Source organism: Tamandua tetradactyla, chromosome 2 (genome assembly GCF_023851605.1).
Source record: "Tamandua tetradactyla isolate mTamTet1 chromosome 2, mTamTet1.pri, whole genome shotgun sequence".
Classification (NCBI taxonomy): Eukaryota; Metazoa; Chordata; class Mammalia; order Pilosa; family Myrmecophagidae; genus Tamandua; species Tamandua tetradactyla.
In genome coordinates, this window is record NC_135328.1 from 8,908,663 (window position 1) to 8,935,095 (window position 26,433).

The following is a 26,433-nucleotide window of genomic DNA, read 5'->3' on the forward strand; positions in this document are numbered from 1 at the left end:
TGCATATCTTACTTCCTGCTGATTCACCTGCTTTTGAATAAATGCTTCATTGACGAAGTGTTCATCGACGTCCGAAAATAAACCCAGTTATTTTTTTGAAACGCTAATGTGAAACTACAGAGCGAAAAGGCAGTTCTAGTGGAAGATTGCCAATGGCCGTTCTGTCATCTGATCCCATTAAATAAGAGTATTAATTTTACATTGTGTGCTTGTTACAGGGTATCTCCTCCACCCTCTAAATGAGTGGGTTTTTAGTTTAGTGTCTGGAAACTGAAAGAAAGGCTTATGTGGCCAGGAACAAAAGAATCTGGTGCCCTTTCGATGAAATGATTTTAATTCATTAAATTAACAGAAAATTTCAGCCCTCACCATATATTCCAGAAGCGTGCAGTAGGTGGCACCTAAAAGCTCTGTGGAGGCGAGCAGGCGCCATTGAAGCAGGAGTAGCAGCTGCAGCAGCAGTGGCAGCAGCCTATGGAGTTGGCACCACTCTGAAGTCAGAGACTGAAGAGGGAGGAGAAAGAAGGCAGCAGCGCGGTAGGGCCGGAGCACGAGCTCAGGAGGCTGGGACGGCGCTGGGGCCCAGCACCAGCTCAGGCCAGCGCAGGTGTGCGGGGCTGCGGTCCCGGAGCCGGGCGGGGCGGGGCGGGGCGGGGCGGGGCGCGGGGAGCGCTGGCGGGAGGGCCGGCGAGCAGGCGCAGGGCGCACCGGCCCGGGCGAGCAGCTGACTGCATCGTCACGGCTGCGAGAGGTGCAGCGCGCCCCGCCTCGCCTCCGGGAGGAGCCCACACCCGCACAGCCCGAGCTGCCCTGTGCTATGCGAGGGGAGCTCTGAGCAAGAGTTGGATTCTTCTTCAGGTAACGGATTTCTCCTTCTTTTGTTGTGTCTGCGCTGCGTCCAGATTGGGGAACTGATGGCTTTTGCATCTTTGTTTGAGAGTCCGTGAAATGGGATTACCGCCGTCTGGGAAGGCGAGTCAGCAATATAAATATTGGAGTTGGCGAGGGGCTGAGGCGGGAGGGGTGGGGTGGGGGGGTGGGAGGCGGCTGAGTTTTTATATCCTGGTCAGAAAGAGGGAACATCACGACACCCTTGCTAAACATTTTCTTCTTGAAAAATCTGTACCTTAAATATTGCTCGTGATTCCTTCCTTGGAAAACAGGAGTTAGTGTTTCGGAAAATCCTATTGTGCAAGTGTTTCTCTTGATGTGCAAGTTGCCTTGATGGATTTACGGAAGTCATAAAAAGATCTGGTCCAAAGATAAACGCAAAGCGCCTGAGGGGCTGCTGTTTCCTTCAGCATGTTTTCGTACTAGCCCACTTCACTTCATGGGCTTGGCTGAGACTTGTCTAAATTTTTCATTGTTCTTTTTAAAGACTGTTTCCTGAGCGCCACATGTGTTCCTTTCTGTTTCCTTGTTGTGGAGGCAGAAGATGGGAGAGACGCTGATCCCATCGGTAGTTGTGTGAATGTGGTTTCCCATCAGATGAAAATGACTGCTGACAGTTCCCAGCCTGCAAAGCCTCACTGCTGGCTTCACGCGGTGGGGACCCGCCTGAGTCCTACTCCTGCCCCTGAAAAATGCTGTTTTTCTCCTTTAAAACTCCAGTTCACATTTTATGGGGACTTGGGAGACTTTTAAAGCAGAAGTGCTGTGAATCATATGCTACATCTATTGAAGGGGGAAACAGAACATTGTAATGGAATTCAGCGACACAGCTTCCCCTCCCTAGGAATTTATTTTACATATCTGCACTTTTTCTCACGTGAATGACCACTTTGCATGTGAAAAGCTAATCTGGCATAGCAAGGTTTTTTTTTTGCTTTCAACATAAAACTTTAAAAATGTTATTTTTAAGGAAGATTTTCTAGGTAAAAGTAAAAAACAAACAAACAGAAAACTGGAGTATTTTACACTCCAAATTAGTCCAAATGTGTTTCTTTTCCAGTGACATTTAGCTTTGAAGAGGTGGAGTAGGAGGGAGAGAAAGGGAAGGATAAAATTAGAATAAATTTAACAAATTTGTGTGGGGGGGAATAATACTATTTTTTGGGTTGTTGCTTGAAATTGCAAATGATCCCGAATTCTGTCTCTGGAAATGCAGGCAGTCCTACGGACTTGGGCTCCTGAAGCTGACAGAAGTAGAAAATACAATGCAAAGAAACATTTTCATCCCATTTAACATATGGTACTTAATTTGGTAATAGCGGAAATAAGGAGAAAGAGAAAGAAGTGATTCTGTCTTACCTTGGGACAGAATTGCTGCTTACTCCTCATTTATCCCTGAGATGGGAATTTCATGTATAGTTGGGAGTTAATGTAGAAGCCTCCAGAATCTTATCCTGCTACAGCTTTAATAGAGTTGTTCCTAAGAAGAGACTAGAAAAACACAAATAGAATTCCAAGTTGTGGAAATCACTTTTCAGCTTGTGTCTGGCAGTCCTGTGTTCTCAGCCATTTCATCTCACAATGAGAAGAGCAGATAAATTAATTACTTTCGAGGTGTTCATATCCTATGACTTTAATTCTATTTGAAAGGTATTATTTCAGGGTGAACACTAACTCTGCTTAGATTGCTCCTCTGTAACTTACTGAATAACTAAAACCTTTAAGAAAAATAACTGGGATTCTTTTACCAAAAAAGAGTGTATTTGTCTAATTTTGTGACTCTAGTTGATATAACGGTATATTGGAAATCAACCTATAGATTTAGGCAAAACCGTTATTTCCCCCAAATTAAACCCAGTAAATATTTGCACCAAAGAATTTCTTTGTTCCGAGGAAGAGCATTTGGTTGCCTGGAATGAAGAGATTGTTCAGATATGAAAGGGCTCTGCGCTGACCTGTAACTTTGAATTCAGGCAATCATTGTTCCCCATTCTCACACATAATGGGAACTGGATCCAACTCTGTGTCTCATCTATCTATCTATCTTGTATCATTTTTGACAGTGGACAGATGTCTCTTTAAAAGCAGAACTGATTTCTATAACAATGATCGGGTTATGATTTTGCCAGGAAAACAGCTGCCTTTAATCGGAAGGCAAGGTTGTCAGGTTGTCACAATTGTTGATGTTTTCAAACTTAAATGTACTAACACACTGCATGCATTAGCTTAAAAAGCATTAGCTTAAAAACATTTAATTGGGGTGGGCCACGGTGGCTCACTGGGAGAGTTCTTGCCTGCCATGCCGGAGATGCGAGTTGGTTTCCCCGCTGCCTGCCCATATAAAAAACAAACAAAAACCATTTAATCGATTTCAAAATAATTTTGTGATGTAGCTTGCAAGTCTGTCTTCCCTTACTGGGTAAGTGCTAGTTCAAGTATTCGAACAAATGCCATCGTTCTGTTCTTTCCTTCTTTACTCTTGTGACTAGCCAGTTCAGGAAAGAGAGATTCTTTGTAACTCTCTTCTTAGCGCAATTATGTGTTTTCTTATAAATCTGTACTGTCCAGTAGAAACAAAATGTATGAGCAACATTCATAATTTAAAATGTTTGAGTAGTCACCTAAGAAAAGTGAAAAGAAACAGGGAATTAATTTTAATAACATATTTTTATTTAATCCAATAGATCAAAAAGCATTGTTTTAACATGTATCAATACAAAACTACTAATGAGATACTTTACTTCTTTTTTCATACATTGACACAACGTCTAAATTCAGATCAGCTACATTTCAGGAGCTCAGAAGTCTATGTGGTTAGTTGATGCGCCAGCGCAACTATCAATCGTTAACCTTTTCACAAAGTGGTTTCAGAGCTAAATGTTAGGGACCATTGTCAACTAAATGTTACCAGAAAGAAATATACAAAAGACCCCAAATTGTTATGGCATGTTTCCTACTCTTCTTTGCCACTAGCTAGTTGTGCAATTTTGAACTTATTACTTACTTTCTTGTCAGTAAAATGAGAGGATTGATTCAAATACTTCTGGTGATTTTATGAAACATAAACCAACCGTTAGACTGTCAGGCTCAACCCATATGTAGAGTAGAAGTCTGTTTTTAAAGGTGGGCATCAATCACCATTTTTCATCAGTCCCAACTCCTATCTCCAGAAGTACTGCCCTCCAGATTTGTTTCAGGCCAATCCCTGATTACAGTTCAGCTATCATTCAATGTTCATATTTAAATTCTTTTATTTCATGGGGAGCAACAAGCCTATTGTAAAACCAATAAAAAGCTAGTAGACTTTTTATTGACTTCTTGACTGAATATATTTCACAGCTCGTTTAGTATTAGTATTGGTATGAATGTTTGCAGTGTTTGATCTATTTATTCCGACATCATTGAACTAATGTCTGAGTGAAATATAATGCTTTATAATTGATTGACTCATGAGTACTGACTTTTGAAATGCAGACATTAATTACCTTAATGAAACAATGTCAATTTCTTCACCCAGTCATTGGATAGCTTCTGTGCTCAATGAGTGCTGGAATGGCCATTCCATCACATGACTCTTTAAAGAGAGCAGTGTTAGGTGTGAAAATGAGTTCATACAATATTTTTCTAAAGTGAATTTTTCTGAGGAAAAAAGAGAACAAAGGAACTTTCTATCAATAAACACACAAGCACATACAGGTAGGAACCTCTCCTCCCTTAGCTTCTAAAACTAAACTCCAGAAAAGTCCAAAGCCTCATCAGAGCTCCATCACAGGAGCCCTTGGTTGGGAGAAAGGTGTCTTTACATTCTGATTGTTTAATTGGAGCACCTTCATGACTTTTGAGTTTGGGGTTTATCTACAGATGATATTGAACAAAGATGAAAAAGGAACAGAAGCCAGCTCTGTGCATCCAGAGCCATGCAAGGAGAAGTTCACTCAGCTCTCTCTCTCACATTCCACATTAAAAATACAGCTCCATGGCGTTTTCCTGTTTGTACAGATTTGGTCTTGTCTCCCAACCCTGCTACCCAGTTATATCCTTACTCTCCCTAGGCACATGCATGAGATCAGTGGATTAGCAGATTGCCTGAGAGAGTCCCCTGACATTTAAAGAAGGATTGGCTAAGCCTTTTGCTTCCTTCTCTTTACTTCCTGCTGCTCATTTTGAGGCCACTTTGGACTTCATCTGGTTCTTGATTGCAGAATGAGTGGGATGGGACAATAAAAGGTGAAACTGACATTACTGTTTTTTTAAGGTCTTGGTAAACATTTGCAAGTGACAAGGAGGATGGGTCTATAGGATCATAGAAATCGTGGGGTATCTATGACCTTGAAAAGTGCTTACCTATTTTTTACTATCCCAGCTGGATTGACAGATGGCGCTCTGCACATCTCTTGTTCTTCTATTCTTGTAAATGCTAGTCTAAATTCTTCTAAAAAAACTCCCATAATATTAAGATGCAGAAAGAAATCAGGTGGTTGGAGCAGATATTTAAACATACCGGTTGAAAATGTAAATATGGGGGGAATTTTTAATGATCTTCGAGCTGGGAAGGGTCTCCTAAGGATGATCCCAGAGAAGGACACCAAGTAGGAAAAGTGTTAAATTTGGCTATGTAGAAATATTTCATTTCTTTCCAGTAAAGATAACATCGAAGGGCAGATGCTAGCTGGGAAGATACATTTGCAAACTATTTCAGGTCTGATTTCCTTATTACAGCAGTTCTCAATCTCGTGAGCATCAGAAGCATGATGTTAAGCCACAGTTCAGCTGCAGACATCCTGATTCAGCAGGTGTGCTTCAGTGGGACCAGAGCCGTTCAAACAAGGTCCGAGGTGATGATCACGGTGCTTGTCTGCAGAGTGCCCTTTGAGGACCACTGACTTATATAAGAAAAATACCATACTTGCAAACTGGTAGAGAACTGAGCAAAGGGCAAGCATATGCGGGTCTCAAAGATACAAATACAGATTACTCTTAATAAGTCAAAAGATGCTCAGCGTCACCCAAATTCAATAAATGCAGTTAAATAAACAATGGGAAACATTTCTTTGTTACATTGTAAAGGATTGAAAGTTTGGTAGGTTGATAGTACCCTGCGCTATGCATGCTGTGAGCAAAGAGTTTTCTCTGATACTCTGTCGGGGTCAGGTGGTGGAGAAATTGGTGGTAACTTTACAGGGCAACTGGCAATATCTCCCCAATTAAAATGCACATATCCTTTCACCCAGCAGTCAACAGATAAACTCAAAAAGATGAGATATCTATGGATAAGACTGTTCATTAAACATAGTCTGTAATAGCAAAAGACTTAAAATAGTGGGAAACTGATGATGTAAATGAGGAAACATGTCTCAGAGTCGTATGCAGCTGTTAAAAAGCATAATGTGGCTTTGTATGTACTGTATGGACAGACCTACAAGAAAATTATCTAGCTACTACACTGCCCTTCATCTTTCTCTCTAATTATTTATCAGTTGATATATGTCTCTTTGACTATATTCATTTTTTAGACTTTTTATCGTAGCAACATATATACCTCTTAAAATGTACCATTCTAACCAGTTTCAAGCATACAATTCCATGGTAGTAATTACATTCCCTTGTTGTGCTGCTATCACCACCATCCCTGACCCACACAGAAGCTCTGCACCAATTAAGCAGTAAGTCCCCCACTCCCTTCACTACCACCACCTCCCGCACCCCTCCCCAGCCCCTGGCTCTGGTAAGCTGTGATCTACTTTCTGTCTCTATCAGTTTGTATATTCTAGGTATTTCATATCAGTGAAATCATACAACCTTTTTCCTTTTGTGTCTGGCTTTTGTCACTCAATATGATGTCTTTAAGGTTCGTCCTTCTTGCAGCATGTATTAGAACTTCATTCTTTTCTCCAGCTGAATAATGTCCATTGTATGCGTGTATCCTATTTTGTTTATCCATTCCTCTGTTGATGGGTATTTGAGTGGCTTCCACCTTTTGGCTATTGTGAATAATGCTGCTACAACTTCCTACCCACTAGGATGGCTGTTATTAAAAAAAACAAAAACAAAGCATGAAACAACTAGGGTTTTGGAGGCTGCAGAGAAATAGGGACCCTTGTACGACGTTGGTGGCAGAGTGAGATGGTGCAATTGTTGTGGAAAACAGTTTGGAGAGTCCTCAGAAAGTTAAACATAGAATTACCATCTGGCCTGGCAGCCCCACTTCTAGGTATATACCCCAAACAATTGAGAACAGGTGGTTGGCTCTAAACCATTTTAGTAATTCCTGATGACAGTGCTGGCTCCTTACCATTGACCTCTCAACTAGTAACGCATGCTAAAGACTTGACTCTCAATCTTCGTTTTCCCCTGTCTGGTGAATGAGACAAAAATAATGTTGAGTATGTTGTCGTTGTGATCAGTGTGGAACTAATTCCATAATTAAAACATTAGGAAAGTATACGATTTTGTCTTTTTCTTTTGCATCTCTGTACGTGAACTGTTGTTCATTTTTGCATTGGTAACATTTTTTTGTGCCATTTTCATTCTTTACAACTGACATTCTAAGAACTTTCTCTTAGGATGTCTTCTTTCTGTATCCTTTAGAACAATTCCAGATTGCATTGGGACTATTTCACTAACCATTATGGAAACACAAGTCACATTTGGGGCAAAGATTTCGTACTCTATAAGTTCTGAGACAGCCAGTGTGACCCAAACCTCTTAATCATAGGACTTGACTAATTAGGCACTGGGAGTATTTTATTGAGGAGTTGTCCTGAGCATTGAAATATATGTAAATCTTAAACATCAGCTCATCTTATTACCTTCTCCTAAAATCTGCAAAATTGGAGATCCGATTCTGAGTCCCTTCAGTGGTGTGAGTCTTTACTGGTCAGCCTTATCTCACCACTTTTGCCCCGCATTAGGGCTAGATTAAAATAATGATTTTTTTTGCCCTTGATGCAAGTATAAACATAGATGTGCATGTTTTCTTTCAAACCTTCATACCACCAAACTATCTTGACAACATGGTGTAGTCACTCAGCGTTAAACTTTTGATGGAGATCTCTTATGAAGCATCTGTAAGCTTTTTGACGCATCAGAAAACATGCACATCCATCCGTTCGTTATAAAGTGCCTAACATCATCATTGCATCATTATATTTTTTAAAATTATTGTTAGTCTGAAAACTGTTTGGCAATATTACAAGTTTAAGAGGAAGAAAAAAAGCAGAACCTTCCTACACATTTTAGAATCCGGAGTTCCTTGTTCAATTGTTGCTAATTAGAATTGGCTTGAATGCCTTATGGGATTTGCTAGTACTCTGCCTAGGTGTGATAATAAGTTACTGGAGCGTCTGCAATGGATACTTTTGTGGCATGTAACATTCCTCCAGAGCTGCCTTGTTTTAATCAAAACCTGCACCGTGTTTCTGGTCCTCTAGGCTATTGAATCTTTCTTCTCCTCATCTCCCCTGTGTGTTTGAACTCAGCTGAACCTGAATTGAAATGCAGGCTGTACTACTGTGTAACAATGAGCTTATTCTTTTGATGACCTAGAGTCTTGGTCTTCTCATCCATAAAATGGGATTGCTGATATCTAAGCCAAAAGATATTTTGAAGATCAAGCTTGTCTGGGTGCCTTCCCAATACTCACCGCGTGGTAAGAGCTCCTGGTCTATTTTGGTGGTTGCTAGCCCATTAGTACTTTAAGGCTTCTTCTTCCTTAGTGTCTCAGATTTATTCTTCCTCTGCCCTGGGATATTCTTGACAGCTTGGCTCATGCAACAAACTCCAGGTGGCTTAGATGGAGTTCTGGCCTCCAGTTTTAGACCCTTTCTGTTTTAATTAGTACATTTATCCCGCACTTGATGGATTTGTTAGTTGTTACTCCATTCTGTAAAAGCAAAGCCCCTCCCCACAAATGGATTTCCAAGTAACTCAAAGTAGACACCAATATTACCTTATCACCCGTTGTACTCTGCTTTAATTACTCTAAAAATATTGCTTTATTTGTTACATCTTTCTCTTTGAACATGGAATTACAGAGACTCCTTGTTTTGTACCTGCTTAAATCCTTGCTCCTTTTTTTTTTTTTTTTTTTTTTTTTTTTTTTTTTTTTTTTTACCAACACTCTTTTTCTTTGTTCCTTGATCGGAGCTCTTCTTCTCATATACAGGCTTGACTCTAACTGAATGCATACTCTTTCCTGGCTTTACGTTTTTCTCTTTTAGCTTTTTAGTCCGTATAATGATTCTGTGTATATAATGATTCAGTCTATGTGGTGATTCTGGGGGTCCTACCCTTGACTGGAATCCTGAAGCAAAGTGGTAGTAAGGACTGTATGATGTTTTATATATATTTGATATGATCTTATATATATTTAAATATAAATTGTTATTTTAGACATATTGATATCTATCACCTCTCTAGAATATATAATTTGCCTAGTAGTATAGAGCAGATACAAACAAATATTCATCAATGCTTCAGGACTCCTAACTATAGACCCCTGTCTTCTCTCTTTCCGTTGCCTTCTAACCCTTTTGGATACTCTTCTTTGCTTGTCAGGGTGCTACCTGCTGGGTCATGCTTCCTCTTCTTTCCATGTCCAGATGTCATCTGGGTGACTTCAACACCCAAAGCCTCTTAATTCTTTGGCAACCTCAACCCAGCCTTGTTTTCCTCCATTTCTCCTAAGCACTTCTTCCACACTTGCAGACCTCTGGAGGAACCAATGCAAGTGCTCTCTGACCACAGCATTCTCTCGTGGCAGCCTGTTTTCTCAACTTCCCTTTGAACCTCACCAGGAATTTTCATTTCATCTTATTAATACAGTCAGTTGCTGTATTCCCATTAATTATTCATGTCTTTGTATTTCAGAATTAAATTAAAAAACTTTTTTCCCCCAAAACTGAATACCGCTCAGCCACTATCCCTTCTTTTTCCTTCTTATCTTAATTAATATCTCATAAAAAGTTTCTGAGTTCCCTGTTTCAATTTCTGTGCCTCATGCTCACTCCCGAACTTACTGTATCTGGCCTCCACCCCTGTGGTGTCATCAAAACGTCTGTTGCTACGTTCACTGGTAACTTTCATTGCTTCCCAATCAGCGGGCACTTTTCAGTTCTCCTTTGACTTCTCTTCTTATTACCAGTTCACAAAGTTGTACCCTCCCTTTTTGAAGCCCTTGCTTTCCTTGACTTCTGTGTGGTAGTCCTTTGGTGGACTTGTTTTGAACCCTCTGGTCATTCCTTCTATCAATTCTTTGCAAATTCATTGTCCTTTACCAAAGCGTTAGACTGGGTAGTCTCTCTCAAGGCTGTGTCTTAGGTTTTCTACTCTTTTCTCTTCGTTCTTTATAAGCAATCTCATCCACACACTTGGCTTCCATTCCTGCCTACTTGTACATGACCCAGATGTGAGTTATTATCCCAGACTCCACACCTGGCCTTGGACAGGTGTATCTGCCTGTCTGCTAGATGTGAGCCCTTGACAGTCTCAGAGGCCCTGGAAACTCAATATGCTGAACATCAGACACATGGGCTCTAACCCGAAACCTGACATCTTCCCAACATCATCTCAGAAAATGAGCTCATCCCATCTATCCAGTTCTATAAGTTGGGCATCTGACAAATTTCCTTGACACCTCTTTCTCTTTCATTCCACATCTTAACTCCTCCCATCATGGATTTCTGTTGATGGCACATTAACCAATTTCCATCTTTCCTGCTACCACCGGAGCCTAAGCTGCTTTTGATTTTGGCCTGGTTTATTATACTAGATTTCTTATCCACTTTCTATGTTGAAGCCAGAACAATATGCTCAGAATGCTCTTCTAGCCCTCACTCCTTTAACAGCTGCCCTTTGGCCTTGGAAATCCCCTCAGGACCTGTGCTCTGTCTCGCTTTCCAGCCTCATCTCACATTATTTTCTCCATTACTGACTGCGGTAGTCACACTATTCTCTTCTCATCATCTGGAATGTTTAAGCTCAGGATTTCGCTCACAGTCCTGGTCTAGCTTAGCGAATGCTCTTCCTGCAGCACAGCACCAGGTTGGGAGACATCAGCGGCCGCGGCATGACCTTCCCACTAAAATAGAGACATCGTCCGCACTGTCTGATGTTCTACTCAGCCTAGCGAAGCACGGCAGCCACAGTGGGCAGGGACAAAGTGGAGATGACGCCTGAGTTCTCTGCTTAACGTTACTGTGGCCTGAGGCAAGTGGCTCAGCCTGACTCCCCAGTTCACTATCTAGAGTAGAACACGGTCAATTCAGGCATTGAGCCATTTCTCACTGCACACCTGTGTGCCAGGCTGTGCTCAAGGTCCTGGGGGAAGCAGTCATGAATGAAATGGGTAAGAAGCCCTTGTTGGAGCTTCTAACACAGCAGGAATGAACAAACATTTCTAAAATGTAAATGGATTGCTCACTCCGGCAGCACACATACTAAAATTGGAATAGTACAGAGAAGATCAACATAGCCCTGGTGCAAGGATGACACACAAATTCATCAAGTAGTCCACATTTTTTATAACTTTTACAGTGTGACTGTCTGATTGTGAAAATCTTGTGTCTGATGCTCCTTTTATGCAGAGTGTGGACAGATGAGTAAGAACCTGTGGATAAAAAATAAATAAATAATGGGGGGATAAGGGGAAATACATTAGGTAGATGGAAATATTAATGGGCAATGAGAGGGAGGGGCAAGAGGAATGAGATGCATGAGTTTTTTCTTTTTTCTTTTTATTTCATTTTCTGGAGTGATGCAGAGGTTCTAAAAATGATTGTGGTGAGGAATACACAACTGTGTGATGATGTTGTGAGCCACTGATTGTACACCATGTGTGGACTGTATGTGTGTGAAGATTTGTCAATAAAAATATTTAAATAAAGTAAATAGAGAGTGACAAGTGCTATGGAAAAAAATAAAGCAGCTGAGGCTAGAGGTTGCTGGGGTCACACTTGGGGGTTGTAATTGCAGTGGGGTGAGGGGCAAGGAAATTTTCATTGAGAATGAGATATTTAAGCATAGAGTTGAGGGGCTGAGGAGGTAGGCCCTGTGGATATGGAGGGGAGGGGTGTTCCTGGCAGAGGGAACAGCCTGTGCAAAGGTCCTGAGGCAGAAGCATGCCACATGTGTCTGAGGAGCAACCAAACCTGTGTGGCTGGAATGAAGTCTGAGCCGGGGGCAAAATGGTAGGAAATGAGGAGCAGGAAGGCCAGAGCCCTTTAGCTGTTACTCTCGGAAGACAGGACAGTCAAGCATAGGAATGACATGATCTGGCTGCTGGGCGAAGAGTTGATTAGAGTGGCTCAAGGCCTGATGCAAACTGAGGAATCCGGAGGCTGCTGCACTAACCCAAGCAGGAGATAATAGTCACTTGGAAAGCACGGGAGCAGTGGAGAAAGTGGCTTATGCCTGGGTCTGGCTATATTTATTTAATTAGGATATGAGAAGTACAATGAAGACATGCAGGTGCCATTGTAACAAATAGAAAAGAAATGTAATCTAGACATAGGAGTAGGGCCTTCATGGAGTGACATCTAAATTAAAAATCTGAGGGATGACCAGTGGAAGAGATGCATGTTCCAAGCAGGGGAAAAAGTATAGAAATAGGCAAAAGGTAAGAGAGGTCATGACTTCTAAGAATAAATCAAAATAATTTAGTTGGACTCATTGGGAAGGCAGGGGAAGGGGTTAAAGTGAAGCATGGTTAGATTTCAGACTAGAAAAGTAACTGGAGCCCTGTCAGGGAAAGGCCTATGTACCGACAATATAATTTAGACTTTTCAGCATTTTCAAGCATGGATGTGTTTTGAAAATATCACAGATGGATTTTGCTCATGGTTAGAAGTGAGGTATAAGGGGAAAAGAGGAGTAAGTAGGACTCCAAGATTTTTGGCCTGGACTACTAGAAGGATAAATGTTGCCATCACCTGAGAGGGAGAAAACTGTACAGGTTGCAGCTTAGGACAAATATTGGGTGTGGGTTTTGCACATGTTACATTTGGGTTGTCTCCGAGATTTCCATGTGGAGATACTGAGGAGACATAATCTGCAGATTGGGGACAAAGTCCTGGGCATAGGTGTATGCAGTTGGGAGTTGCTGACATGTGGGTGATATTTGAAGTCATGAAGTAGATGATACCACTGAGTCAGTGAGTATGGTAGAGAAAGGAAGAGTAACAGGGACAAGTTAATCAGGAGTGATGGCACTACACTGGTGTTTATGGTGGTAATGTTTCAGCTTGGCAATGGATGGAGGTCTCCTAAGAGTACAACAACTGAGGAATGGAAGGGGTGTATACATACAATGGATTACTGAGTGGCTGCAAGAAGGAATGAAGTTGTGAGGCATGCAACTAGATGAATGAACCGTAAGGACAGTATGTTGAATGGAATGGCAGAAACAAAAAGACAAATGTGCTTCATTCGTATGACTAACTGTAATATACAAACTTGGAGAATTGGAGTCGAGAGCATGGGCTATCAGGTTGGGGCCTATTGTAAAGGGTCCTAGAGTGGAAGCTCTTAACAGCAGTCACAACTATTCAGAAGTTGTAACTGCTATTTCCAAATTCGGAGATACTGAGCTGTTTGTATATAACCTGGTCATTCCCAGAAACTTCAGGTATTTATATGACATCTGAGACTCAGAATTGGAGTGCTGAAGCTATGAAAGTCAGCAGTACCACATACAGGAGCTGTTTGAAAAGCTGAAAAACTGAGCAGACTTTGACTAGAGATATGAATGAAGCTGATCTGGATAGGACTAAGGTAAATCAAAATACCAGGTAAAGGATGATATGGTCCATATTTTAAAAACTTCAACTTCTCTATGAGACCAAAGGAAGTTTATTTGGTGCAAAATTTACATTGAGTAGTGTATTTTCTGAGTTATTTGATCAGTTTATTTGAATACCATAATTATATAGAATTTTGACTAGGGCAAGAAATCCTGAGGTACAGGTTATTGTGATATTGTGATATCTCCCAGAATAATTTGGGCAGAGAATAAAAAAGTATTTGCAAAGTGCCCTTGAGAAAGGGGAGAAAGGAGAAAATATTGAACTTCCCCATTTGGAGAATTCCAAATATTCTTGCAAGCAGTGAGGACAACCAATTCAATAGGCTGAGCCCTTGATCTTGGGGCTCACTCCTATGAAACTTATTCCTGCAAAGGAGAAGCTAAGCCTACTTATAATTAAGCCTAAGAGTCACCCCCAGAAAACATCTTCTGTTGCTCAGATGGGGCCTCTCTCTAAAAGCCAACTCAGCAGGTGAACTCACTGCCCTCCCTCCTACGTGTGACATGACTCCCAGGGATGTAAATCTCTCTGGTAACCTGGGACAGAAATCCCGTGATGAGCCTTCTAGAACAAAAGGGGGAGGAGAGAAATGAGACAAAATAAAGTTTCAGTGGCTGAGAGATTTCAAACAGAGTCGAGAGGTTATCCTGGAGGTTGCTCTTATGCATTACATAGATATCCTTTTTAGTTTAGGGTGTATTGGAGTGGCTGGAGGGCAGTACCTGAAACTCTTGAGCTGTGTTCCAGTAGCCTCGACTCTTGAAGATATAGCTTTTACAGTGTGACCATGTGATTGTGAAAATCTGTGTCGATGTTCCTTTCATCCAGGGTATAGACAGATGATTAAAAACATAAAGATAAAAAAAATATATTTATTTATTTACCTATCTATCTATCTATTTATTTATTTACTTAGTGGGTATAAAGGGTAAAAAATTGGGTAGACTGAAATACTAGTGGTCAATGAGAGGGAGGGGTAAGGGGTATGGGATATATGAGTTTTTTCTTTTTTTTCTTTCTTTTTCTGGAGTGATGCAAATGTTCTAAAAATGAATAGACAACTGTGTGATGATATTGTGAGCCATTGATTGTATACTATGTATGGCCGATATATGTATGAGGATTTCTCAATAAAAATACATAAAGAAAAAAAGAAAAAGAATGATAGCACCAAGTCACCTTCCCTATACCTCTGTGGCCCATGTTACCCTCAGGCCACATCGAGATGATGGCCAGAGCTTACTGACTGTCTCCAGCCTCCACTCCTGGCATCACCATCTCTTCCCAACAGGGTCCACAAGAGGTCTTTTAATGGCTTCCATCAAATCCTGCCATTGCTTTGCTCAGTACCTTCCAATGGCTTCCCATCCTTCTCAGAGTGAAAGCTAAAATCTTTACAGTGCTTACCCTTGTAAGGGCTTTACACCACCCGCCTGTCCCCACCTGCGTCTGCTTTATACCACACGGCTGTCCCCACTCTCGTCTGCTTTATACCACACGGCTGTCCCCACTCTCGTCCTCTTTACACCGCCCACCTGTCCCCACCCTCGTCTGCTTTTCCCTTCCACCTCTCCATGCCAGAACTCTTCATGCTCCTTGAACATGTCAGGACGCTCCTGGGTTGGGCCTGCTGTTTTCTCTTTTCTGCTGGGGAAGATCTTTCTTAGCTTTGCTGAGGGGTCACATCAGCACCTCTCTAAATCTTTGCTCAAATGTCAACTTTTTAGAGAATCCTTCCCTAGTGTCTATTCACCTCTGATGTCCATAACATGTTCTTGAAATGTAACTGAAAGGCATTGCATTTATGTGTTTTAATCAAATGGATCCAAACCCGCAGTAATTCTTCATTTGAAAGATCTTTACGCTGATTAGAAAATTCAGTTTTTAATTCTGCAGATTGTAGAGTTTTATAGGAGTCACATTTACATCGGTTCTGACAAAAGCACGTAATGGTGGAAACATCTCTCTGCAGTTCTTTTCAAAATGCTTCTCCCATTGGATAATTATTTCCCAATACAGGTACTGTGTTAGTTTTATATTACAGAGATGGAGAAAGTGTGCTTATTTTTGGAAAATACCTATTCTAGGGAATTCTCCTGAAAGGAACCTGCCACTCAGAAAGTATTAATGAGTTTAGAATAACTGCTTTTTTTGTATAGAAGAAAAATGTGTGACTTGCCTTCAGTTCTGCAACTCTTACAACTTCTTTGCCACAAGATAACTAGTGAACCACTGTGTGGTAGAAAATATGGTTGCTCCCTATTTCCATGTAAAAGTATTGAAAATAATCTATTGTATTTTTTTCCTACTATATCTTAAAGGTCTTATTTTTTAATTTTTTAAATTTTTTGGGTGCATGGTCTGGGACTCGAACCTGGGTCTCCCGCATGGAAGGTGGGCATTCTAACTTCTGAACAACCCGTGCACCTTAAAGGTCTTATTTTTATACATGAAAAATAAAATTAAAAATATCCCAATGGATGATGTCTGGTAGCTCCTGGATACTTTCGGCTTCAACTTACTTATGAATTAAGCAGTAAAGTGATTCACCTCTGGCTCTGTTTCTATTATATTATCTGATATCCTTTTGTAAGTTTTTATTTCAGTTGAAATTCAGAGGTGTGTTTGCATGTTCTAGAGCAGTTCAGACTGTTAGAAATGCAATGCAAGCCACATGTGGAATTTGGAATATTCTAGTAACCACAGTAAAAAAAAAAACAGTAGAAGCAGGTGAAATGAATTTAAGTAATTGATTTTGTTAAGCCCAACATGTATGGAATATTATCATTGCAACTTGTAATTGATATCCAAGGTATAATTGAGATAATTAACATTTTTTTGGTGGTAAGTTTTCAAGATCCAGGGTGTACATCCCAGTTAGCCGAGATGCTTTTCAGGTGTCCACAGTCTTGGACCATATCTCCTAGAAGCTTAGTTTTCAATGCTGTGCCTAATAGTGATGGCTTCACACTACCGTTAATATCATATAAAATTCAGGCCACAATGTAAGTATAAATTTCACTTGGCTTCTGGATAAATTAGATTTTTTTTCCCACTTTGTCCAATCAGGTTAGATCTTCATTGTTTTTACTGTATAATGTGGGTGACAAAGGCTAGGAAGTGTTCACCTCTGAAAAAGCTGCTAATTGAGCTCTCATCATGAGTGCTATCTTTAATTCACGACTTTTCAAAAAAAAGGATGGCATGTTCTTTTAAAAAATTAGTGTGGCAAATATATATAAATGTAGTGCAAATTTGCCATTTAACCATTTTAAGTGTACAATTCAGAGGCATTGATTACACTTTCAGTGTTGTATACCCATCACTGCCACCCATCTCCAAGATTTTTTATTATCCCAAACACAAACATTGTACCTATTAAGCAGTAACTCCCCATTGCCCCTACCTCCCTATCCCCATCTCCCTATCCCCCACTTCCCTATCCCCCACCTCCCTATCCCCCATCTCCCTATCCCCCACCTCCCTATCCCCATCTCCCTATCCCCCACCTCCCTATCCCCCACCTCCCTATCCCCCCACCTCCCTATCCCCCACCTCCCTATCCCCCACCTCCCTATCCCCCACCTCCCTATCCCCCACTTCCCTATCCCCCACCTCCCTATCCCCCACCTCCCTATCCCCCATCTCCCTATCCCCCACTTCCCTATCCCCATCTCCCTATCCCCCACTTCCCTATCCCCCACCTCTCTATCCCCATCTCCCTATCCCCCACTTCCCTATCCCCATCTCCCTATCCCCCACTTCCCTATCCCCCACCTCTCTATCCCCATCTCCCTATCCCCCACCTCTCTATCCCCATCTCCCTATCCCCCACTTCCCTATCCCCCACCTCCCTATCCCCATCTCCCTATCCCCACCTCCCTATCCCCCCACCTCCCTATCCCCCCACCTCCCTATCCCCCCACCTCCCTATCCCCTACTTCCCACTTGGCAAACTATAATCTCTTTTCTGTCTCCATGAATTGCTTTTCCTAGGTATTTTATATAAGTGAGATTATACAATATTTGTCCTTTTGTGTATGACTTATTTCACTCAACCTTATATTTCTAAGGCCCATCTATGTTGTAGCATGTATTGGAAATTATTCTTTTTTATGGCTGAATAATATTAATTGTAGGGATATACCACCATCTATGAATGGGCACTTGGGTTGTTTCCCCCATTTCCCTCTTGTGAATAATGCTGCTATGAACATTTGTGTGCAAGTATCTTTTTGAGGCCCTGTTTTCAATTCCTTTGTTTATTAAATCATTACATTTTTTTGTGTGCCTAATGGCAGGGTCACATTTCATTATTTTTTCATTTGTGTTTTCCATTATTGTAGCACAATTTGTTGATTTTTGTTTGTTTGTTTTGCTTGTTTCCTTGTTCTTTTGGGAAGTGCACGGGCCGGGAAGTGAACCTGGCTCTTGGACATGGCAGGTGAGAATTCTACTACCCTTTCACCCCCTAAATCATGACTTTTTTTTTTTTTTTAGCTACTTATCAATCTCGTAAGCTTTTATTTGGTTGAAACTAGAAATACACCTAGCCGAGTACACATGACCAGCGCCACGTCCCAATATGCATGAAGGTGCCCAGTGCCACCCATGGCACATGACATCCTGGTAGTGCCCTGAGCCCCTCCCTTCCCATCTGTGCAGAGCCCCCCTGCCCCAGCTGCCTTTGTCCTTTGGTATTTATTCATGCAGGAGTTCACATGCTCCACGGGGCATAAAGGCTTGACCTCGGCAACTGATCCTTCAGCCAGGAGGATGATATTACTTTTTTATTTACGTGATTGTCCTTTTCATTTCCCTTTGCTGCTTGGAAAGAAAAGGAGCAAAGCAGAATATGGCGAAAATATAGTCAGCCTCTTGGCAGTCTGAAAGTGTCCCTAAGCACATTTTATTTGGCTCTTTGGGATTCCTGGCTTTTATACTCTCGCCAAATGAAATTGTTTCAGGCAAACATCAGGAAATATTATGTATTTGCTTAAGCTGTGAGCTTACTTGCCTCTCAGTAATGAAACTCTTAAAACATAATCTATTCTACCCACACCATTCCAAAAAGTCCCCCATTTTTGTCAATATTTTATTTCCACAGACTCTGTGAGTATTCGGATGAGTGCCTATGAGCCCCCCACCTCCTACGATCACCTGGGCCCTGAGCTCCTGGCTTCATTATCTGTCCCATTATCTTAGTGTACTGCTGCCACGGCTGCCTAACGCTGCCTAAGAGGGACTCTCCATAGCTTTGTAAAATAGATTCCAGGCAGAGGATTCTGTTTTCTCAGAGGAACATGAGTCATGGATGATTAACCCTTCCTTATGCTCAGACAATGATTTCCCACTAAGAGACACATCTTTCATTCTTTAGTTTCTCCCTAAGATGGTACCTTTAATTAAATTGAAGTTCTAAAAATAGTTTTTAATATCGTCTAACCTAGAGAATTTACACTTTGTTAAAAATTGTTCCTTAATTTCATTTAAGATATCCTAATTTATGTGGTAATACCCATAGCGGTCCATATTTTTTACTTAATTGGCCCGTTTACCTTATATTATTTAGTTTTAAATATGGGTTCTCAAGAACCATCTTTAAATATGGAGGTGTTTTTTTTTTTAAGTTAATCAGTTTTAAATGTTATAATAAAGACAAATCTATTTGAGAAGAAAACAATGTGGAGATCTAAGACAATAATTAAGCAGGGATACCCCGTGCAAATGTCAGGAAGTACATGTAACTTTGGTCTCAGACTGTAGATGGGTGTTTTTGGCAGGAAAGTAAATTAAATTGTTAGACTTTTCCAGATGATCAGTCTCAATGGGATCAATTCTTTCCATCCATAAATTTACTCTGTTTGTAAACTATTTTTTGAAGCAGACTTGATTCAGGGTATAACACTAATAAAGAATGTGGGTTGTTTTTACCTGAGATGTTTCCTCTATCCCTTGCATGAATCTAGAATATTTTTCAAAGGCTACTTATATAGGAAACCTTTGTGACTCAGCAAATCAAAACCCATTTTTTTCCTAGACTCTCCTAGAATCCTGGTCTTATAGCTTCTTTCCTGGTCTTCAGTGTTAAAAGGTCTCATTTTGCATTCTTTGTCAGCCCAAATTTTTGTACTTTGTGCATTTTGGGATGATTTCTTCCCTTCCAATGATCCTCCCATTATGGGTCTTTGTATAAGCTTTTTAGAGCATAAGGGACTACAAAGACAGCTTAGTCCAATTTCAAGAATAGGAAAATGAGAGGGTATATTTAAAGTTGCACCAGGCAGCCCTCACATTCAGGAGATGATGTCTGATTGAACAAGCCTGTCCATCATCGAGGGAACCCAATCCAATTGCTTCTCCCAGCTGACCAGTGATTCTTTCATTAATCCAGTGGTCAGCCAGAGACCAGCAGATATCTGGGGAAGCCAACAACATGGAAGAGAAGAACCACAATGAACAAAAAGATCAGAGAAATTTCAGATAACTGAGAACAGCAGCAATAAATTTCAATGAGCATTCTTGTTGAAATTCAACATGGCATCACATTTCATAAAATAAAGCGAGTTTCTCTTGAGCGAGCGCGAGTAGCTAGATATTATTTTATAAGAGCCTGTGAAATGACTGAATGATCCTGAGATAGAAAGAATAGTTTGCAGTTTGGGCAAAACAATAGAGAGTTGAGGTCAGTATGGACTTACTGCCCTAGACCTATCTCATGAATACAATTCAACTGCCACTCTCCTCTTCACCTTTCTGGTTCTGACTTCCATGTCCCCTTTGGGAAATGGTCTCCATTATCCCAGATTTGACCGGATTCCTTCAGACCTCTCTATTGCAGCACTTACCATAATCTAATTTACTAAATATTTGTTAAACTATCCTTTTGGTGCCTGTCTCCTCTAGCTGAATCTATGCGCCCATGAGAGTAAGGATTCTGTCTCAGGTATCTTCTTGATATGTGGGTATGCGCCCACAGTTGTTTTCCTGACTGTTTGTCCAGAGCCTGAAGTTTAGGGAAAGTTCAATAGATATTTCTTGTACAAATAAAGAACAGTAGCTATAAATTCTTCCCTTTTATGTTGTGCTTGCTTTCTACTTTCAGACAGATACCCACTTATTTTGGTTGCTGGTTTCATAATGGAGACATTTGAACTTAGCCAAGAACCTATTGAACATACATGGAATAAGTGGGTGCTGTGGGCAAGGTGCTCTTTTAGAGATTTGGGCAATACAAAGATTGCTAAGGGCTCATCTCTTCCATCTAGGTATTTGCACTCTAGTCTGGAGCTAAATAACCAAACATAAGACAAGGCTAAGGGAGGATATTGTGCTTTCAAGCAAATGGTGGCCTCACTCTGAGAATTCGAGCAGAGGGAGAGCTCGAATCACATTCCATATGCTATTGAATTTTTTTTTTTTAATGTACAATGATTTATCACAATGCTACACTCATAATGATATTATGAGTCTTTAATAGACTTAATCAAATTCCTAAGCAGACTCTCCCTCAGTCTTTTGCTTTTAATGAATCTTCTGATATCTTCCTATAATGTCTTTTAGCAAATTTTAGCACTGATGCCTGTTCACTTTTTTGGTTGGTTGGGATTCCAAAATGCACACAAGAACAACTGAGTATTTAATTGAGCAGATATGAAGGCAGATGTACGTGGTGAAATCGAGATGGGGGGTGCCGGTGTCCTGGACTTTGATAATATGTTCCATTTGCATTCATTGCACACATTAATCTCCTTCCATGATTAATTATGTTTAATGAATTTTACTGGTCTCAAAAATGACCTTACTGAGCAATACTTTATTGTTAAACAGTTCCTCTAAGAAAAAAAAATGAAAAGTCAACTTTATGCTTATCTGGAGGAAGTAATAGATTCCTTGCTTTGCATGACCCTGTTACTTCTCTATTTAGTTAAATAAATGGCTGTTGAATTCACTGCTTTTTCTGTATGTGTCATGTGTCCTCTGTCTTAGTCTCCCACCTGCTAAAACAAGTATCATTCAGTGGGTTGGCTTAACAACAGGAATTTATTGGCTCACGATTTCAGAGGCTAGTGGGCTTCTGGGCCTGGATCTTCAGCAATCCCTGGGATTCCTTGGCTTTTCCAAGGAAATGCACATGGCAGTGCCTTCTCCTTTCTCTTCTGTGCTCTGTGACTTTCAGCTTCTGTCTGTTCCCTGTGGCTTCCTCTTTTTGGGTCCAAGTTCCTTTGCCTATAAGAACTTCCTCCATATTAGACTATGCCCACCCTCATTCAATTTGGGCACACCTTAACTGATAATATCTTCTAAGGTTCTATTTACAAATGGGTTCAAATCTATAGCACCAGGGCTTGGACCTAAATATGCCTTTTGTGGGGGACAGGATTCAATCCTTAATACCTTCCTTATCAAGAAGAGACAGGGTAAAAGATATTTGATACATTCTCTCTCTCATATAAATGAAAGCACATTTATATCTTTGACTAGAGGCAATACTTCTGATAAAGGGAAGCTCCATTCCACTTACTTTTGGTGATCATTAGTAAGTAGTTCATTCATATTACCATTTTCATATCTACTTATGATTCTGAAAAATAAAGTACATTTATTCGTTTTAATTTTAATGAATGAAATGACTCCAAGTTTCTCTGGTAACTGCCAGAGAAACTTCTTGTTTAATGGAGAGAAGCCATGCCATAACCGGAGTAATACTAAAACCACCATGAGGTTGTACATTAATCTGTCAGGGCTGCCAGGACAAGTACCAGAGAATGGGTTGGCTTCAACACCAGACATTTATGGCCTCACAGTTCTGGAGGCTACAAGTCCAACATCAAGGTATCACCAGGCCATGCTTTCTCCCAGAGATGACTGTAGGTTCTGGCACTGGCTTGGTCCCTGCCCCTGCTGATATTGGCCTCCTTCTCTGACTTCTACTTCTGGCTTCTCCTTTGGTTTCTACTACCTGCATTCAAACTTCCTCTCTTAGAAGGGCTTCAGTCATGGTAGATTAAGGTCCATCCTGACTCAATTTAGCTTCATCCAAATAGGATCTTAAAAGTTCCTATTTCCAAACGAATTTGCGCCACAGGATCAGGAAATAGAACTTGAACATGTCTTTGTGGTGGACATGATTCAATGCACCAAAAATGGGCTTTGGCACCAGTGGTACTTTGGTTTGCCTCCCAGCCTTACCCCTCATTGGCTGAGTGAACTGGTTCCTTCTATGACTTCCAATTTCTCCATCATAAAATGGAGATTATGACACCAGCTTCTGCAAGTTGGTGAGGACTTCATGAGTTAATATAAAGATTGGACAAATATTAACAGTATCCCCTTCTCCTTTACCCGCTCCCTGTAATTGGAAAAAAGTTACATAATATGATGACCAGTATATGGAGGCTTCACAGTACTTCAAGAAAAACAATAAAGATATGCCATGATTTTTGGTTAGGGGGCTGGGGCCAGGGGGACATTAATTTCCTCATCTCCCTACAGCTTTTCCTTGATTCTGCCTTCTTTGAGGGGGGCACTAGAAATTTTCTTCCTGAGCATGTGATCAGAGATGGTCAATGACATGCTCCAATAAAGAGAAAAAACGATGGTGGCCAGAAGCAGCTGGAACCAAGATTGGCTTCAGTTAACCATTGGGTAGACCAGTTGCCCCTTTTGAATTTATTGACTGTAAGAACTGGGGGGTTTTCACAATGCAATCTGGATTTTTCTGAGGTTGGGAGAATGGAAACAAAGTTTATTGGCTTGTTTTTGGGGAACTGTCAAAAAGAGGGTGAAGTGAGCCTTCCCAGAAAGGTTTTAAGTAATTCTCTCCAACATCTGCTTTCCTTGCCAGGTGTGTCCCAGCTGAGTGTTGGAGCCCTCACGCAACATGCCTGAACAGAGCAATGATTACCGTGTGGCTGTGTTTGGGGCCGGCGGTGTGGGCAAGAGCTCCCTGGTGTTGAGGTTTGTGAAAGGCACGTTCCGCGAGAGCTATATCCCAACGGTGGAGGACACCTACCGGCAGGTGATCAGCTGTGATAAGAGCATCTGCACACTGCAGATCACCGACACCACCGGCAGCCACCAGTTCCCCGCCATGCAGCGGCTGTCCATCTCCAAAGGCCACGCCTTCATCCTGGTATACTCCATCACCAGCCGGCAGTCCTTGGAGGAGCTCAAACCCATCTATGAGCAAATCTGTGAGATCAAGGGTGACGTGGAGAGCATCCCCATCATGCTGGTGGGCAATAAGTGTGACGAGAGCCCCAACCGCGAGGTGCAGAGCAGCGAGGCAGAGGCCTTGGCCCGGAAGTGGAAATGCGCCTTCATGGAGACCTCAGCCAAGCTCAACCACAACGTGAAGGAGCTCTTCCAGGAGCTGCTCAACCTGGAGAAGCGCAGGACCGTGAGCCTACAGATCGACGGGAAAAAGACCAAGCAGCAGAAGAGGAAAGAAAAGCTCAAGGGCAAATGCGTGATCATGTGAACAGCCCTCCCATGAGGAGGAGCTGTTGCGTCCGGTGGCCTCCTTTCCCCTCCCATGTGAAATCCACCGTCTCTGGGTAGCATGTCAGATGCCCACGTGTTCAATATTGCATTTGAACAGAGATGTACCCTGTTGTCCTTCAAGAGGGCATTTCACATCACCACCACCAGACATCCCCTCTCCTGGTCCATCAGGCTGTTAAAAGGAAAACCAAGAGGCTCAGCATTGCAAGGGACTGAGGGAGATGTCAGGGATTTCCTAAGGCACCATTCTCCATTAGACAGCAGCTGGGCTTGTACACATGGAAGCAGCGTTTGCCCAGAGGGCTAAATAGCAAATCAACATGCATGTGAGAGCATGTTAACACACAGCTGTGGGTGCCAACTCAAAGCCAGGCATTTCCTTCTGCTCAGAATCCAAAAAAACACACTTGAAGGGGGAGGGGACGGACAGGAGGAAGTGAAAAGAGCAGGCCAGAATAGTTTCATTCCATGGCTTTTAAAAGTGGATTTAAAATGAAATAATGCCACCTCCCCTGAAGGTCATCCATTCTCGATTCTCACCTGGTCTGCTGGGAGCCTTGCCTCCCGAAGGGATGCACTCACCTGTAATCAGGCATACCTAGTTAGGAAGCATTGTTTTAATCTTTTAGAGTATTTATTTTCACTTACAATGACGAGTTCACTAATGGTGTGCTACTCTGTCAGAAATTCTTCAGTTATTGAGTGAAAATATTGTGACATGACTAAAACATCGCAATAATGTGCCCATGTTATATATTTCAAGGGTTTTAGAAATGTGAATGTTCCTTCTTTTGACCGATGAGGGGTGCCATTTCCTCCATCCCTCAGATTTTAAATAAAACCAAATAAAGTAGCTATTTTTAGACACTTTTTTTTTGTCCTTCAAGATGGTTTTCTTCTTTTAAATGACTTGCTCTATATCCTGCTGGATGGCAGCCAACAAAAGACCATCCGACTACCAGAAGCACATTCATTTTTCTAGATACGAACATGTGTATGCCACACTTTGCACCTTAATGAAATACTTTGAAACTGAAGTTGTTCACTGTGTTTTTGACACCTATCTCTATCAGAAGTATATTCCTGGAAAAGGCATTCAAGTGATAGCAAGTGAGCTTCCATGCTCCACGGCAAATATCTTTCTATGAGCTGTTCACCACAGTGTTCACTCTAGAAACAATTATCTCCTCTTCCTAATGGTTTTTGTGTGCATCTTTGATCTTTCAAACCAATTATAGCCATTGCTGGTTCCTGCGTGTTGGCCTGGGAGGCGGGATGGTGGCCGGGTGACCGGCAGGTTGTGCTGCCCCTGGCAGAGCCCACTCAGCTTTCATTGTTTTGCCATCATATAGTCTGGTTTGGCTCTGCTTTCTGAAAATTCTCACTGATGGAACTTGCTAGTTCTGCTTGTTATAGTCAGCCCAATGCACGCTGGTCCCAATTGCAGAATTTTCCCCTGGGAAGCCTTTCCCTTTGGTCCCTTTGGCAAGCAAAAGCAGCTCAAATACGGGGCTTGTCAGGGCTCACTCTGTGGCTGCTGTGCAGCAGTGCCATCCCCAGAAGTGCTTGGAAGTTCATGATATTTGTCTTTGGTACGTGTTCTTTTTTGGGTCCACTCCTCTCCTCAACACCCTAGTGTCTCTTTACTGCCCCTCGAGCAGGGATTGCTGCAGCAGCCATTTGTGGCACCTTGGTCCTCCTAAGCACACTTAGGCTCTCAACTTATTCTATTTTTCTTTAGCACTTTCTGGTTAAATGTCCTTGCCCTGGTCTCATTCTCTCTGCCCTACTGATGGTGCAATTAGGTCATGAAAGCCACCATTGAGAAGGAAGGGCTCTGTGGTCCTGTCATTTGCAGGGGCCTTGCTAGAACAAAACTTCTCTGACTTTACCCAACAGGTAATGGTCACACTGAGAAAGGTCATGGGAGTGACCTGGGGGCCAGTGGGATGGAGCTTAGAGCGTTTTGGACAATTTTGAGGCCCTCTCCAAATCCCAACAGGCAGGGCTTCCAGCAGCCTTGCTCTGTTCCACAAGAGCACTCGGGCAGCCCATGGTGTCTCAGTGGCAGAGTTCTCTCCTGCCGTGTCGGAGACCCCGGTTCGGTTCCAGGTGCCTGCCCATGCAAAATAAATAAATAAATAAGAACATTCAGGGTGAAATCTGGTCTGTGGATTTTCTGTAACATTTATTTTTCAACCTCTCCTATTCTTTTTCTTATTTCTATTCAAACTAT

At 41.7% G+C, this 26,433-nt stretch overlaps 1 protein-coding gene and 1 non-coding gene across 2 annotated transcripts; both read left to right on the plus strand.

Moving 5' to 3' along the window:
• Positions 1–722: 722 nt before the first annotated feature.
• DIRAS2 (DIRAS family GTPase 2) lies at positions 723–25,062 on the plus strand. Its single transcript, XM_077139527.1, has 2 exons — positions 723–858; positions 23,539–25,062. Exon 2 carries the CDS (start codon positions 23,575–23,577, stop codon positions 24,172–24,174), a length of 600 nt encoding a protein of 199 aa, XP_076995642.1. The 5' UTR covers positions 723–858; positions 23,539–23,574; the 3' UTR covers positions 24,175–25,062.
• Positions 11,304–11,410, plus strand: LOC143675287 (U6 spliceosomal RNA). Its single transcript, XR_013171524.1, has one exon. It is a non-coding gene; the product is annotated as a U6 spliceosomal RNA (small nuclear RNA).
• Positions 25,063–26,433: the final 1,371 nt, after the last annotated feature.

Excerpts from the sequence above, each read along its gene's own strand:
- DIRAS2 (XM_077139527.1), top strand. The coding sequence starts at position 23,575 with ATGCCTGAACAGAGCAATGATTACCGTGTGGCTGTGTTTGGGGCCGGC.